Source organism: Capricornis sumatraensis, chromosome 11 (assembly GCF_032405125.1).
Source record: "Capricornis sumatraensis isolate serow.1 chromosome 11, serow.2, whole genome shotgun sequence".
Classification (NCBI taxonomy): domain Eukaryota; kingdom Metazoa; phylum Chordata; class Mammalia; order Artiodactyla; family Bovidae; genus Capricornis; species Capricornis sumatraensis.
The window spans coordinates 29421223-29439302 of NC_091079.1; the positions used below are offsets into that span (position 1 = coordinate 29421223).

At 41.9% G+C, this 18080-nt stretch overlaps 1 protein-coding gene across 1 annotated transcript in view; it reads left to right on the plus strand.

The window, feature by feature from the left end:
- Window positions 1-18080, plus strand: part of ADCY8 (adenylate cyclase 8) — a 233176-nt gene that overhangs the window by 185619 nt on the left and 29477 nt on the right. The window contains exon 12 of the mRNA XM_068983599.1: window positions 9755-9927. Coding sequence (XP_068839700.1) covers window positions 9755-9927 — 173 coding nt within the window. The remainder of the gene's footprint in view (window positions 1-9754; window positions 9928-18080) is intronic.

Genomic DNA, 18080 nt, shown 5'->3' on the forward strand with positions numbered 1-18080 from the left:
ATCATTGATGTCTTTGCATCCTGGGACTTTCTCCCACTTCTCTACCATGGGTAGAATCCCAGGTTCTACCCAGCCTTCAAGACTTCTTCAAGCATACCCAATCCCTTCATAATTCAGTTCAGTCACTCAGTCATGTCCGACTCTTTGCAACCCCATGGATTGCAGCACACCAGGGTTCCCTGTCCATCACCAACTCCCGGAGTCGGTGATGCCGTCCAACCATCTCATCCTCTGCCATCCCCTTCTCCTCCCATCCTCAATCTTTCCCAGCATCAGGGCCTTTTCAAATGAGCCAGTTCTTCACATCAGGTGTCCAAAGTATTGGAGTTTCAGCTTCAACATCAGTCCTTCCAATGAACATTCAGGACTGAGTTCCTTTAGGATGGACTGGTTGGATCTCCTTGCAGTCCAAGGGACTCTCAAGAGTCTTCTCCAACACCACAGTTCAAAAGCATCAATTCTTCAGTGCTCGGCTTTCTTTATAGTCCAACTCTCACATCCATACATGGCTACTGGAAAAACCATAGCTTTGACTGCCGGACTTTTGTCAGCAAAGTAATGCCTCTGCTTTTTAATATGCTGTCTAGGTTGGTCATAGCTTTTCTTCCAAGGAGCAAGCATCTTTTAATTTCATGGCTGCAGTCACCATCTGCAGTGATTTTGGAGCCCCCGAAAATAAAGTCTTTCCCTATTTCCATTGTTTCCACATCTATTTACCATGAAGTGATGGGACTAGATGCCATGATCTTAGTTTTCTGAATGTTGAGTTTTAAAGCCAGTTTTTTTCACTCTCCTCTTTCACTTTCTTCAAGAGGCTCTTTAGTTCTTCACTTTCTGCCATAAAGGTGGTGTCATCTGCATATCTTGAGGTTCTTGATATTTCTCCCGGCAATCTTGATTCCAGCTTGTGCTTCACCCAGCCTGGCATTTCTCGTGATGTATTCTGCCTATAAGTTAAATAAGTAGGGTGACAATATACAGTCTTGACGTACTCCTTTCCCTATTTGGAACCAGTCTGTTGTTCCATGTCTGGTTTTAACTGTTGCTTCTTGACCTGCATACAGGTTTCTCAGAAGGCAGGAAAGGTGGCCTGGTATTCCATCTCTGTAAGAATTTTCCGGTTTGCTGTGATTCACACAAAGTTCAAGGCTTTAGCATAGTCAATGAAGCGGAAGTAGACACGTTTCTGGAATTCTGTTCCTTTTTTGATGATCCAACAGATATTAACAATTTTATCTCTGATTCCTCTGCCTTTTCTAAATCCAGCTTGAACATCTGGAAGGTCACGGTTCACATACTGTTGAAGCCTGGCTTGGAGAATTTTGAGCATTAATTTACTAGCGTGTGCTTCTGCCAATCTCACATATCCTTAAGGCATCGTTTTCATACTTCCACTCCATCATTTCTATAATTCATCTAGCTAGAACATTTTCCCCAACTCTTCAAACTTCTAAATTGCTTTAAGGAGAAAAGACAGTATTGTATAGCTATTTAACATTACCGTGAGGGCATAGCACAGGACAGAATCCACAGTCAATTTAATAATTTTTCTTTAAAAAGATAAATTTCAAGTGGAACAGTAGAGTTAAAATTGCCTTCCCACCTGAAATAGCTAAAAACTAACAAAATGTATGAAATAATAGTTTTTAAGACACTGGGCATCAGGTACTGAAGGACAGCAATCCCTGAAAGACAAGAAGCAAATTAAGTGAGCCCTATGATTGCCTGGGCTGTATCTTGCATTAAGAGTGTTTCAGACTGGCTCAGGTTGGAAGAATGCACATGGAACTCAGTGCAACTCCCTGATTTGAGGAGATAGAACTGAGAGTCTGGGGGAACCAAGGTGGCTAGAGTTTGTAGGACATACTGCCAGCGAGAAGAGAGTTTCTCATAGGGAAGACTCGGGGATCCGCAGAAGTCTGATCAGTGCATGCATATGGGGAAACAGCAATGCTCCAGAAAAAAAAAAAAAAAAAACCCATCTGAAAGGATTAGTGCCTGGCTCCCACATTGGGCTGGGAATAGTGTCTTTTTCCACCAGCCAATCTGAAAAATACCATAATTCATGAGACATTAAGTAGAGCAATCAGATGAGACTTGCTTCAGTAGTATTCAATAATTATCCCTAGATTATATGTTGCTGCTCTAGTTCTTCCTTCAAAATAATCTTAAAAGGAAGATGGGGCTTCCTGGTGGTCATGGTTGAGACCCTGCCCTTCCATACTGGGGATTGGGTTTCGATCCCTGTTCAAGGAACTAGGATTCCACATGTCATGCAGTGTAGCAAAAAAAAAAAAAAAAAAAAGTAACACCAAAATTCTAAGAAGACATTTCTCCTTTTTATAAAGATCAAAATGTTTATTATTTTGTGTTACAAAAATGAAAAGAAATCCAATCAGATAATGAAGTAAACATATAGGGCAATAAATCTTTAAGAAAGGATAAATTATTCTAAAAGAAATGAATCCTAGAATGTTTTCCCTTCAAGTCAACCACTCTGTTGCTTAATAAACTTCTTGTAAAATGAGAAATATTTTATATTAAAAATACGAAGTTATATTTCTGTATTGAAAAAGAATGTTCGTGTCAGCCTTCTTTGTAATAGATAAAAACTAAAAATAACCCAATTGTCCAATTGTCCATAAACAGTTGAGAGAATAAAGAAACTAAGAAACTGTAGAATAGCCATCCAGGGGACTACTACACATCAGTAGAGAGAGATGATCTCTGGATATATGTGCAATCGAATGGATGAACCCCAAGATCAGTATGCTGACAGAAATAAGCAAAACAAAGCAAAAGTATGCATTTGTATGGTCCTACTCTGGTACTCTGGCCACCTCATGCGAAGAGCTGACTCATTGGGAAAGACCCTGATGCTGGGAGGGATTGGGGGCAGGAGGAGAAGGGGATGACAGAGGATGAGATGGCTGGATGGCATCACCGACCAGTTGGTGATGGACAGGGAGGCCTGGCGTGCTGCGATTCATGGGGTTGTGAAGAGTCGGATGCGACTGAGCGACTGAACTCAACTGATCTAAAAATTCTAGAAAATGTATTGATAGATTTATACATAAAAATGTAGAATACAAAATAAATTGATACATAATAGCAGAAAGAAATAGGTGGTTGCCTGGGGAGGAGAGGGAGGAACATGGGAGTGGAGAACCGTAAAGGGATACACTGAAACTCATGCTAGTATTCATTTTCATAATTGTGATGATTTTGTGGCTGTACACAAATACCAAAGCTTAGCATATTGTGTGCATTAGATACATGCGGTTCACTGTAGGTGAATCATAACTGAAGAAAACTACTTTAAAATTTAAGTGCAAAAGAGGAAACAGAGAGAGAGAAAAGGGAAGAGAATTAGAGAGTCTTGAAAACCTGTAGTCAGAACATTTTGGCTGAACTTGCAGCTGTGGTCTTTGGGCCTCATTTCCACACTGGGATAACAGCTGGGCCTACCTCACAGTGTTATCATGAGACTTAGATTGGGAGAATGCATGTATATATTTACTAGGGTTTCTGGTACATAATAAATGCTCATTAAACATCAGTTGATCATGATGATGAAGATGCGGGATGAAAAGGAGTGGGAGTTAAAAGAGGAAGACAAAAGGGAGAAAAACCAAGAAGGAGCAAAAAGAGAGAAACAGAATCAAAGGAGTGATAAGAAAGCAAATAGTTCACGGTAATCGCTCAGTCATGTCCAATTCTTCATGATCCCGTGGACTGTAGCATGCCAGGCTCCTCTGGCCGTGGAATTCTTCAAGCAAATAAACAGATACTTTAAATTCCAAAAGTGACTGTAAAAATTGGTGTTTCCCTAAACTCTTGCCCTCATTTCTCTGGTTAACTTCTCAGGTAGGAATCAGAGCCTTGAGTAATTTTGGAAGAAAATGTATCCACTGCAGTCTAAAATCTCCAACTGGCATTCAGGATAAAATTAGATTCTCCAGACTTTCACAGTGGTAGGTCCACCAAAAACTTCAAACAAAAAATAAATATCAAATAACACCATTGTAATTTCAGAACTTTTTCTAGTTGAACAGAGGGATATTATATAAGCTCCTTTTTCTTCTACACTGAGCCAATTTTATGTTATGGCTAAATACATAGAGGAGATCATTTTGTTTTTTCCCAAATGATAATTAATTTTTGGAATTGCCTTTCCCCACAAAGAGCCAAAAGCTGTAATAACACAATGTGATCCAAAAACCAAGACCCATCTCACTGAAGCTTGGATTCCAAACATTTAAGGACATTAATTGTGCATGGAAAACAGAATAGATTTGAATGATAGAAGCTGTGAGGTGACATGGGATGAGCAAGCACTCTTCTTCTTCCATTGACTAGCCATTTAGCCTTGGGGAAATCACTTAACCTCTCTGAGCCTCAGTTTCCTCATCTGTTTAAGGGAATTATTAACAACACCTATCTTATAAGATTGTTTGGGTGACAAATAGAGATAATATACATAAAACACTCATTTAATATTAGTTTCTTTTCTCCTTCTCTTTCCTTTCCTTAAAGCTTTGATAATTGAGTAAATAGTATCTGCCAAAGTAGAGATTTGTATTTAAGGAAGGAAATAGGAATACAATTTTTTTTTTTTTCAAGCCAGAGCTTCCCTGGTGACTCAGTGGTAAACAGTCTGTCTGCCAATGCAGGAGGTGTGGGTTCGATCCCTGGTCTGGGAAGACCCCCCATACTGCAGAGCAGCTAAGCCTGTGTGCCACAACTAGGGAGCTGTGCTCTAGAGCCCTGGAGTCACAACTGCGGAAGCCCACACACCCTAAAGCCTATGCTCCCCAACAAGGGAAACCACCACAATGAGAAGCCCAGGCTCGGCAAACAGAGAGTAGCCCCCATTCACCTCAACTAGAAAAAAAAGAAGCCTGCACAGCTGCGAAGAACCAGCAGTCATAAATAAATAAAATTACTGAAAAAAAAAAAAGGTGCAAGGCTTCATTCTCTAAACATGAGATTATCTACATAATCACATGTATAACATGTGACTAAAACTTTGAGCAGGCCATACTTTCATAGCAATATCAGTCTCCTATCAATTATTTGCAAAATGGCGGCCACCTTGACTCAGATCGTTTTCAGGAAGACGGATCCTCTTAGACCTTCACTTGTTGCCCAAGCCAAGAGAGTGAGCCTGGAGAGCATACACTTACTCCAACAGCACCCCCACGTTCCTCTTAGCTAACTGTTCTTTGCTGACAGCAAATACTTCCTAGGTATGTCCAGCAATGTCAAATCATTATCCTCTGGGAACAAATTTAACTTTTGAAAGTCACCAAGATGCGTAATCTGGCTGGACATTGTTTGTTTGAAAAGTGAAAGTGAAAGAGCATCCCTGCTAGCTCAGCTGGTAAAGAATCTTCCTGCAATGCGGGTGAACCCAGTTCAATTCCTAGATGGGAAAGATCCCCTGGAGAAGGGATTGGCTACCCATTCCAGTATTCTTGGGCTTCCCTTGTGCCTCAGAAGGTAAAGAATCCACCTGCAATGTGGGAGACATAATCTGGCTGGACATCATTGTTTAGGAATCAAATATAGAAAAACTGCGTTTGTCGGGGGGAGGGGGTGGGGGTGCATTTTTCAAAACCGGACTCTGAAGATTATTTACAGGGATCTGAGCTCAGTCATCAAAGAAGCAGGATCAAGATAAACACATAGTCCGTCAAGGTAACTACACTGAATTGACCAATAAGCATCATCAAGAGAAACATCATTCTTATATATTTTTTTTAAATGTAGAAAAAAATCAAATTCTTTCCCTAAGAACTAGCTATTTGCCTGCTCATTGTTTAGGTTTTACTTCATACTTATACCATGAGTCATCATTTGTGAACATCATTAACACAGATATGTCTTCCTGTGAATTATTACGAGGTTAAAATATTGACTGGGGCTGCAGTCCCTTCTAGGAAATAACCAGAAGAGTCCGTCCTCAACCCCAGTCAGACACGAACAGCACATCTGCTTGTGGAATTTAAATGCAGTTTCAACAGATCTAAGTTAACAGCTTATGATGAACTAAAAAACACTCATCATTCTTCCTCTAGTATTGGGAGGAAGGGGGACGTCAAATGGAAACCATGGTGCTCAAACAAGCCAAACACAGTCAGACTGTCCCAGAGCATCATACACGTACGAAATGTCCCTTTCCCCTACCTGATGTGGTCCAGGAAACAGCTGGGAAAGTCAGATCTGTTATCCCCACTCAGCACCCGTGCTGACCCCGTGTTCATGACAGCCTCATTCCTGGACCATGAGAGTCAGAGCTCAGGAAGAGACAGGGAAGCCACTGTCGCTGGCCTGTGTACCCTTCACTGTGCTGCTTGTACCGAGACTCGTAATTGCTGAATGTTCAGTTTTGTGTGATTCGGGAAGTTTGGATCCTTTCTCCAAAAACTCTCTGCTCTCTTTCCTTCTTGTTCGGTGACTTCATAACGCCATGGGATTTTGAGAGCAATCAAATGGGTACAGACACTCCAGTATATACTACCCCTGTCAGCAGATGTGTAAAATTTATCACATTTTATCATTGATAAAATTTTATCATTGTGTAAAATTCTTCTTCCTCCTTCTTCTCTAAGAGGAAAATGATGCATTGTGACAATATCCTAACATTAGGATGGTGCCTTCCAGCCTGGCACAATTCTTGGTGTCCAGCAGGTCCCCAGACAACAATTGTAGGGGAAAGATTCATTGTTTAGTTTATAAAATGCTTGTTTCAAGCAAGCAGAATATTGCTCCCCCTAACACTTTGTCAAGACATGGGAATCCTTCAGTCATCGCTCCGAGATTTCCAGAATTTCTTACCTGTCTCCTCTGCCCATACAGAAATTGTCTCTTCATGTCATAGGAGAGAGAAGACAACCAGTTGTTGGAATGCATAACAAGGCTGGAATGGTTTTTAGAAATTAAGCCCGGTATGCCCACTAGAGTTAATATTTACATGCACAGGTTGTATCCAGGTGTCCTTGGTATCATTTTCTAATTATGAGAACTTGAAAATTTTACTTAAGCTCTATGAGCCTCAGTTTCTTCACCTGTAAAATGGAAATTAGGAATCCCATCTTGACCAGCTGCTTTGAAAAATCACAAGGGAAAACCATATGTATAAAAATCAAAGTACCACCACCAAGTGGGCCTTTGATAATGCAATTTTTATTCTTTTTTCCTACTGGATACTCAGAATCCTAACCTTTCAACCAGAATGATATAGTGGGTCCTTCCATAAGGGAAATGGGCTGAGGATCTTCCTATAGAAGGCTGAAATCTACCTGGGCAGACTGACACCTGGGGGTCACTCTAATATTGCAGCCCTTGAGTGGTTCCCAACTGGCCTATTGTGCAGCTACTTTTAATACAAGATGGCAGGTATCATGCTGGGCTGTAAAGGTTGCCATGGAGGAATGAGGCCGTATCCAGAAGCACCTGGAGGATTTGCATGAAAGTTTCTCAGAGGAGAGGACACCTGAGCTAATGCTGTGAGAAGAGCAAGGCTTGGTCACATGCATGAGATTTGAGAGAAATAGGACACTGGAAAAGCAAAGCACTAGAGGAACAAGGTCTTCTCTGGTGGCTCAGATGGTAAAGCATCTGTCTACAATGTGGGAGACCCAGGTTCAATCCCTGGGTTGGGAAGATCCCCTGGAGAAGGAAATGGCAATCCGCTCCAGGACTGTTGCCTGGAAAATCCCATGGACAGCGGAGCCTGGTAGGCTACAGCCCATGGGCTCGCAAAGAGTCGGACACGACTGAGCGACTTCACTTTCACTTTCTAGAGGAACAAGAGAGCAGGGAAAGAGCTGTCGGCGACAGCCAGTTTATAGTGCTGCTGCTGCTGCTAAGTCACTTCAGTCGTGTCTGACTCTGTGCGACCCCAGGGACTGCAGCCTACCAGGCTCCTCCATCCATGGGATTCTCCAGGCAAGAACACGAGTGGGTTGCCACTGCCTTCTCTGCAGTTTATAGTGAGGCTGGAACATATGTCAGGATTTGGAAAGCAAAAGGGAACCTGATATATGACAGTCTTGAGAATTTTGCCATGCAGGAAGGAGAATATAATTTGAGAGACTAGAGAGCCATGGAAAGACTTCAAGTTAAGGAGTGACGTGGTCAGACCTGAGTTTCAGAAATACTGGCTGAAAAATAACAGTGTGTATTCAGAGACTTCCCTTGTGGTCTAGGGATTAAGACTCCAAGATTCCACTGTGGGGGCCACAGGTTCAATCCCTGTTGGTGAACTAAGATCCCGTGTGCCACATGGTGTGGCCAAAAAACAAAAACCAGTAGTGTATATTCAGTGGGGACTGGGAACTAGAAGCAAACAGCTGCCAGAAAACCATTCCAAAACTGTAAGAGAGAACTAAAACAGAAATAGGATAGAAGGAGAAAGGTGGATAGATATGAGATTTATTGAGGAAATAGAATCTACAAATTTAGGATGACCAAACTGTGGAATATGGGGGAAAAGCAAAGCAGCAAAGATGAGACTAAGATTTCTGGCTTGAGAAATGGTGCCAATGGTTCCCCCAAGAATTGGAAAGAGAGTTTTGGGGAGGTGGTGATAGCTTATGGTGAATGATGTTGGATTTGTGATCTCCAAAGACGATTTAGCTTCGGGACCAGGGACCAGGCTTGATCACTCAAGAGCTTTTGGGTAGCAGAATTTTATTAAAGTGAAAAGGGGACAGAGAAAGCTTCTGACATAGACATCAGAAGGGGCATGGAGAGTGTCCACTCACTAGTCTTAGCAAGGCCTTATATACTTTCACCAGACCCACTCCCACAACATACATCTTAAATTAACAAGATTACAACTAACAATAGAAAGGTCTTACCAGACCCTTGGGGGCTGCCCTTGTGGCTCAGCTGGTAAAGAATCCACCTGCAATGCAAGAGACCTGGGTTCAATCCCTGGGTTGGGAAGATCCCCTGGAGAAGGGAAAGGCCTACCCACTCCAGTATTCTGGCCTAGAGAATTCCATGGACTGTATAGCCCATGGGGTCGCAAAGAGTCGGACACTACTGAGTGACTTTCACTTTAGAACCTCCCTTGTAGGTCAGTTGGTAAAGAATCTGCCTGCAATGCAGGAGACCTGGGTTTGATGCCTGGGTCAGGAAGATCCCCTGGAGAAGGAAATGGCAACCCACTCCAGTATTCTTGCCTAAAGAATCCCATGGACAGAGGAGCCTGGCAGGCTACGGTCCATGGGGTCACAAGAGTCGGACACGACTTAGTAACTAAACCACCACTACCAGACCCACTCCCGCAATATACATCTTAAGATAACAAGATTAGTCAGAAGGTTCTTGTTAAGGAGAAACATGTCCTGAAGCAGGACACATTGTTGTGATATAATCATTGGTACAGAGCTTAAGGGAAAACATATCCTTGAGCAAGATGAGCTGTTTTGTTGTGCAATCATCAGCTCTGGGTTTAAAGAAAAAAAACATTTGTCCTTTTCTCCTCCTTGAGAACCCCAGATCCTTCTCTCCTCCTTGGGAACCCTGGACCTCTTATCAACCTACCTAGAAATTGACTGTCTCAGTGGTAGGGAAATGATGAGTTCCACTTGGGACCTGTTGAATTTGAGGATGGCCTGAGACCTCCAAATGGAGATGCTCAGCAAACATCCGTATAAAGAGACCTGCTGGAATCCATGGCTGGGAGAATGACCGGCCCACATTCCTGTTGAATCTGACCAGCTACCTTCTCTGTTTCCAGTACTTTGTCTTCACGGGGGTGTTGGCCATGGTGACCTGTGCGGTCTTCCTCCGACTCAACTCTGTCCTTAAGCTGGCTGTGCTCCTGATCATGATTGCCATCTATGCCCTGCTGACCGAGACCATCTATGCAGGCCTCTTTCTGCGCTACGACAACCTGAACCACAGCGGAGAGTAAGTGCCCACCACTATGCTCAAAAAAGAGCTCAACTTCTAGTGGGAAATGAAACCATTGGGAAAATGATCAAGGTAGAGTTATTGAAACTTAGAGACTGATTGAATATTGACATATTTCTCATGAACTCTCTGGCTGACGAGTTTAGGCAAAATTCCTAGTTTTCCATTTTATCATGTATATTCACTACAGATTAATTCATGGACTAAAGTTTGGACTAGACCATAGCTCACATCTCCCCAAATGTAATAATTTACAATTCCTTCAACTGTAATAGCTCCAAGACTTGTAAGGTCTGGTTGTCATTTTGCTGTAGCACTGTTAATAATAGCAGACCCTGTGCATTGAGCAGTTGCTAAACTCCTTACATTGTGTTATTTTGAAATATGGAAAAATACAACAACAACAAAAATCATAGCCTAGATTTCTTAGAGAACAGAGCCTGAGGCAAGCATGAAGTGCTAATCCAAACCCAAGACAGCAAAAGTGAGGGGAAAGGAAGTGAAGAAGGAAAGGATGGAAGGCAAATACAAGCCATATTATGCTGCCAGATGAATCGTGAAGCTGGGGCTTTGGAGGATGTCTCGAAGTATCTCTGGGTAGGCAACAAGGTAGGGAACGTGCCTCAGACAGCAGGGATGGATCTGCTGGTTCCTGCCCTCTCGTTCCTCCCACCAGTCTCAGTTCATACTCTGGATGTCCTTCCTGGTGATGAACTTGAGCCATTTCTACAGCCCATTTCTACACAAGGCTGATTGGCCTTGAGAGGTGGGAAGAACAGAGGTCTCTCTGAGACCAGAACACGTGGCCAACAGTCTGAGAAATAGAGGAGGAAAAGACAGTCCAAGAAGCCTCAGAAAATGTGCCTGAGACTAATAATGGGAACATTTATGATCCAACTGCTGGAAATAAACAATGCATACAATTAGTCATGTTTTCTGCTACATTTTTAAAAGGATAAAGTATTTCAGATATTGTTAAAGTTCCCTTTCCCAGCGTTGTTCTTTTATCCTCCTCCCAAGAGTCAGCTTCTAATGCAATTAGTGTACATCCTTCCCATCTATGTGTTTTATATTGGGTAGGCCAAAAATTTCGTTCTGATTTATTCAGTTTATGGAACTGAAAAAATCAGAACGAACTTTTTGGCTAACCCAGTATATATATATATATATTTAACCCAGTATATATTTAGTTGTGTCTGTATTTTAAATTGTTTATAAAATTCTTATGCTATCATTGTAATATTGTAGTTTTTAGATACATCTAGGTTCATATCTACAGATTTAGCTCATTTTAGGTAGAACATACCAAGATATATTTATTCTTTAACCTATAAAAACTTTACTGATACTTCAGTGACCACCATTGAAAATATCTCTTTGGGTTCATATCTCATAGCACACTTACTGGAATAGAGGGTATCTGCATTTTCAACTTTTTAAGATCTTGCCAAATGGCTCTTCAAGTTTGGAACAGTTTCTCTCTTACAAGCAGTGGTCTCTGTAATTCTTATTCAGTTCCTTAGTGAGAATTTTATCCCATTATTTTCATTAGTAGTTCCTTCATCATGGATAAGTTTGTGCAGTTTGTTGTTGTTAATTGGCCATTTTCGGTAAACTTCCAGGTCATGTCTTTTGCCTGGTTTTCTATTAGGTGTTTTTCCCTTTTTCTCACTAGATTTGTAAAGGTTCTTTCTAAATTCTAAGTACTAATGTGTGCCTGTTATGTGAATGCAACCTCCGCTTTATATCCATTACCTTATTTAACCCTCATGGCAACAGTCTGAGGAACACAGGCTCAGAGAGGCTCAACAGTTATCTGGATGCACATGGCCAGTAGGTGGCAGATCTAGATTCAAACTCGGGTCTTTCTGGCTCAAAAGCCCATCTTCGTAAATATTGCAGACATGTTTCTCACATCAAGAAGAATCTCTCACCAAATGCTCAGGGTTCAAAGAAAGTCAAAAGAGTTACAAATTAGATTAAATGGTTAGTGGCAACAGATGTCCCATCAGTTCAGTTGCTCAGTCATGTCCAACTTTTTGTGGCCCCATGGACTGCAGCACGCCAGGCCTCCCTGTCCATCACCAACTCCCGGAGTTTACCCAGACTCATGTCCATTGAGTTTGTGATGCCATCCAACCTTCTCATCCTCTGTTGTCCCCTTCTCCTCCTGCCTTCAATCTTTCCCAGCATCATGGTCTTTTCAAAAGAGTCAGCTCTTCACATTAGGTGGCCAAAATATTGGAGTTTCAGCTTCAACATCAGTCCTTCCAATGAACACCCAGGACTGATGCCCCATGGCCAAGTAGAAACCAGCACAAAAGAGGGCAAAAATATATATGAACAAGGGAGGCCATTTTTTTAGTAAAAATAAAAATTAAATCATCTAAAATCTATTCATTCAAAGGAAATTTAAAAAGTATTAATGGAGCAAACCAGGGCTCTGGCGTCAGATCCAGACTCTGTTGCATTGGAAAGTCCCTTCCCACCTCTGGACCTCGTTCACTCATCAGTGAAGTGAAGTAACTGTACTCTAGTGTGGGGCTGTATGAGACTCTGATGTGCCTGGCACATTGTAGGTGTTCAGGATCTGTTCACTCCTATCCTGTCCTTCCTTTTTAGGAGAAAGGTTTAGTTCTGAATTCTGTTTTGAGGTCTTAAGGAAAAACTTATTGTTAAATTGTTAAGTAGGATTCTAAGAGTGAGCATAATCCCAAGTTCGTTGCTGCTTTTCTCAGCTTCCTGACTCAAGGTTGATTGTCAATTAGTCTTGTATTGATTCACACTCTGCTATCAACAGAATTAAATTAATAAGAAATGGAAGAGTCCATTCAGCCTTCCCTCTCAGCCACATTTATAAATCAATGGGTCAGTAGTCACTGTGGATCCATTTGGCAGTCACTGTCTGCTCCTGGTGTTGGAATTTAACCAATCCTGTAGGAGCTCGCATTGGTTCGGGACATTTCTGCTGATTGTTCCTGGAGATTGGGTCCTTGGGAAAGTACAGAGAACCTAGCACAGGGCATCCTGGCTACATCCGCACTGAGATGACCCCAATACTCAGACTCTCTATCTGCTCATGTGGCCCCCTCCATGATGACCCCCGTCTCCATGGATGACACTGAGCCCAAAGCAGGGGAGGCACCCTCACTGCCAATATCTTATCGGTCCCTAGAAATTCATCCTCCTCAGCACCCCTAGTAAGGACGACTGCATCATGACAACTGCGAGTACAAGTTTGGGAGTCAAACCACCTGTCTTCAAATCCCAGCACCTTCATCAACCAGCTGTGTGATCTTGAGAAAATGAATTAAAAGCAACTTAACCTCTTTAAGCCTTGATCTTCTCATCTGTGAAGTGGGGGTGATAATAGTTCCTATGTTGTAGGAATATACAAGAGATAAATTGTGATATTGGAAACTTAGCTCAAGGTCTGGCATAGAATAAGCACTTGATGAATACAAATGATTATTACAGTAAGTCCCCTACATCTGAACAAGTTCCCTTCTGAGAGAGCATTCATAAGTCCAATTTGTTGGTAGGTCCAACAAATAGATACCCAGCTAACACAATAGGCTAAATAATCAATTCAGTTCAATTCAGTTGCTCAGTCATGTCCGACTCTTTGCGACCCCATTGACTGTAGCATGCCAGGCCTCCCTGTCCATCACCAACTCCCAGAGTTTACCCAAACTCATGTCCACTGAGTCGGTGATGCCATCCAGCCATCTCATCCTCTGTCATCCCCTTCTCCTCCTGCCCCCAATCCCTCCCAGCATCACAGTCTTTTCAAATGAGTCAGTTCTTCGCATCAGGTGCCCAAAGTATTGGAGTTTCAACTTCAACATCAGTCCCACCAATGAATACTCAAGACTGATCTCCTTTAGGGTGGACTGGTTGGATCTCCTTGCAGTCCAAGGGACTCTCAAGAGTCTTCTCCAACACCACAGTTCAAAAGCATCAATTCTTCGGCACTCAGCTTTCTTTATAGTCCAACTCTCACATCCATACATGACTACTGGAAAAACCACAGCCTTGACTAGACAGAACTTTGTTGGCAAATAATTCCATACTGTGATAGGTTTGTAATGTTTTTCAAGCAAATAATACAAAGAAAACAAACACAAAAATAAAGAAAATATGTTTACTCTTACAGTACAGTACCAGCTACATCACCACTGGTATTACTCTTGCTTCCAGACATCCTGGGCATCAAATAAAGACAGTGTACTTCTGTATACTATCTCTCACTGGACAATAGAGGATGCATGCATGTACAGTGTAGCCAGACTTGTGAACTAACTTGTGTGATTGGACATGTGAATGCATCTTTGCATCCTTGAAAGTTCACAGCTTGAAGGTTCATGGGTAGGGGACTTACTGTGTTAGACATGACCCTTTCTATAGCACAAATACTGCTATTCTTAGAAATATCCTTACTTTCATCTCTGGACTGCTATACCATACCTGATCTCTTAACCTGCCCTCTCAAGCCATCCTCCTCAAAGCTATCTGGTCAACTCATTATCCTTCTTAAAATCCTTAGGGTTTCCTTGTTACCTCTAAGGAGAGAAAAGTTCAACTTGTTTGCCAAGAATTTCAAAACCCTCCCTGGATTCCCATTGACTCCTCCAACCTTATCTCCTACAACTCCTCAGGTCACTGTTTGGATCTTGCATTGTAGCCATGGGAAACCATATGCTGTTTCCCACATGAGCCTCTGCACTTTCTTCCCCTTGCCAACACATCATGCTCAAGACTGCCTCCTCCATGAAGCCCTCTCTGATCATTCCTCATTTTCTAATCTGTGCATATAATTTTTTATCATTGCACTTATCTCTGTTACAATCATTAATTTCCATGTCCTCCTCCTCTGTTAGAATAGGAGCTTTTAAGGGCAAGGGCCATTACCCATGTTCATAATTTTGGCATTTAGTGGAGTATCTGGCAGCAGGTGCCCAATTAAATGTTTGTTGAATGAAATGAAACAGTGATTGATGGAAATAGTAGTTCATTTGGAATCATATTATACCATTAGTTCACAGTAAGCTAAGTTTCATCTACCTACACCCTATGATCTCCTGAGTGGCTCAGTAGTAAAGAATCCATCTGCCAATGCAGGAGACACAAGAGATGTGGGTTTGACCTTGTGGGTGGGAAGATCCCCTGGAGAGGGCATGGCAACCCACTCCAGTACTGGGAAATTTCATGAACAGAGGAGCCTGGCAGGTTACAGTGCATAGGGTGGCAAAGAGTCACACACAGCTGGGCAACTGAGCACACATTCATGCACCCGCAAACCATGTGCTCCCCATGCTGTCGGTAGAACTTGCTTCCGAACTGAAGCGTATAACCTTTGCTATGGCCTTTGGTAGGATCTGCAGATTCACAGATGAATAAGACACTGTAAGGAGTTTGCCTACAAAATCGCTTCAGTCGTGTCTGGCTCTTTGCGACCCTATGGATTATAGCCCTCCAGGCTCCTCTCTCCATGGGAGAATCATGGGATTCTCTAGACAAGAATACTGGAGTGGGTTACCATGCCCTCCTCCAGAGGATCTTCCTGACCCAGGAATTGAACCCACCGCCTCTTCTCCTACATTGGCAGGCAGGTTCTTTACCACTGAGCCATCTGGGAAAAGGAGCTTAGAGGCAAGTAATTATAAGTAAGTGCATGTTAGAAAGCCGTGGTAGCTTACTGAAAAAGCATCACTGAGGTGTGGATTGATAGTCAGCCTTCACCATTCACTAGATTTGTGTCTCATTTAACATCTGAGCCTCAGTTTCTGCTTTATAGAATAGGGAGAATAATATTTTAAGTGTTGCTGTGACAATTAAAGTAGGCAATGTACACAAAGTGTTATTAGAGGTATGACATAAAATCAGTGCTAAGCAAATGCAGTCATTAGTATGGCAACAGAATAAAAGATAAATTCAAACTGGCTGATTTATTTTGGCTTTCACAAGGGGAAATGGGAACTAATTGCAGCATTAAAATTTGGCATCAGATGCACAATGGCTAATGCTCTGACTTGGTGCCTGTGGTGTGAATTCTCATCCTGGGACACAAATCAGCTGTGTGACCTTGAGCAAGCATCTTATTCTTTCTGGGCCTTAGTCTTCAACAAGTAAATTAAAAGGCTTGCAAGGACCATTATATGATGTATCGCACACATAATATGGAATTCGATGGGTCCATTAAATTCACATTGTGCAGTGTTTAATTACACACAATTATTTTCATATACATACTAAGTGCAAAAATATGTTACAAAGCAGCCTGAACCCTATGATTCTAAATTTGTAAACATAAATATATTTTTGCATGAAGGGAAAGGAAATGACATTGAGCTGGTTCCAAAATACTAATCATTGTTTTCTCTGGGTGATAGGCTGAAGAATGATTTTTATTTTTTTTTATTTGTGAATTTGTATTAGCTTCTGAATTCACTACAACTAGTATGGGTACTCTGCAATGATTAATGCTCAAATTAAATATTAATTTTATGAGATCTCAGATAAGATGGTCTCTAAAGATTGTGGTAGCCCTGAGGATCACATTATTCTACAGGTGCTTTCACTTAATTATGTCCTTTTCTCTGAGCATAGGGTGGAGGATACTATCAATCCAATAATTTTGTTAATACAAATAAATTAGTTCAAAATGTCCTTGGTTTCGTGTCTCTGCCACTTAATATGTGACAAAGTATTACAGTTTTGTACACATTTCAGCCATTTGGCTCTCTTTGGAAGTTCTTCAAATAGTCATAGAAGTTACAAAGAAAAAAAGAATCCTTTCAACTCACGATTCTTTCTGGATGTTCTTTGGCCTGGCTAACTTACAGTGTACATTCTGTAGTCTCTTCTCAGGCCATATTTTTTCCACCTGAAATACATCCTAAAGACCCAACAACCATTCATAATTTTCCTTTACTTTTCTTCCGAATGTGATCTAGTCATCTCTCTGTTTTTAGTCAACCACTACTTTCATAATGATTTAAGATGTATTTATGTTTTCTCTTGAAGGTATGTTTTATGTGAAAAGTTTCTGAGCTTTAAAAATTCTTCTGCATCACAAAGGAAAGCATATCAGAAGTGCCAGTCAGAGCAGGAGTTCAGGCTGTATTCATAAGGAGCTAAACACAGGACATGTCCCATTCAATCTATGCCACTTGAATGAGTGATTTTGTAAAATGCCACCACTAGGAACAAGTTGATGTACTAGGAGCTTTAAGGGGTAAAGAGAGGGAGACATGGGCCACACGCCATGCCAAGCATGTATATTGCTAAGATTTTGTCAATTATTTCTCATAATTAAGGAGGTAAATGCAACTAGAGTCCTTCACAAGGTAACAAACTGAGGTTCAGAGGTATTAAGTAGCTTGTCCAAGGTCAAACCATTGGTCAGCAGCAGAGCTGAGACTGGAAGCTGGGTCTGCATGAGTGCAGCATTGTATTTTGTCAGATGTCCACAAGCTTGAAGGACCAGAGAACTGTGACTTGAAAAAAGGGTGGTGTTAGTATGTCCCTGTGCACAGCACTGTGGTGACTATGACTGAGTGAATGAATGAATCCTAGCCGCTAAAATTCTGGATGGCGATACATGACTTACAGTCCAGCTGTAGGCTGTACGGCTCAACCAGATCTGAGCACTCTCTCCTGCTGAGTCTGCATGTGGCGTCAGGCTGGATGTATGGTATTTATTTATCCTCCCTGCACTAGAGGCTTGTGAACCAGCTGTCAGCTAAACAAGATCTGCGTCTCATACCTATAGACTCCTCTCCCCTCTTTTCTTCCCAAACTCTTCAGTTCAGTTCGATTCAGTTGCTCAGTTGTGTCCAACTCGTTGCAACCCCATGGACGGCAGCACACCAAGCCTCCCTGTCCATCACCAACTCCCGGAGCTCACTCAAACTCATGTTCATCGAGTTGGTGATACTATCCAGCCATCCCGTCCTCGGTCGTCCCCTTCTCTCGCCTTCAATCTTCCCCAATGTCAAGATCTTTTCAAATGAGTCAGCTCTTGGCATCGGGTGGCCAAGGTATTGGAGTTTCAGCTTCAACATCAGTCCTTCCAATGAATATTCAGGACTGATTTCCTTTAGGATTGACTCTTATCAACCTCTAATGTTCAGCTCTTGAGTCTTGAC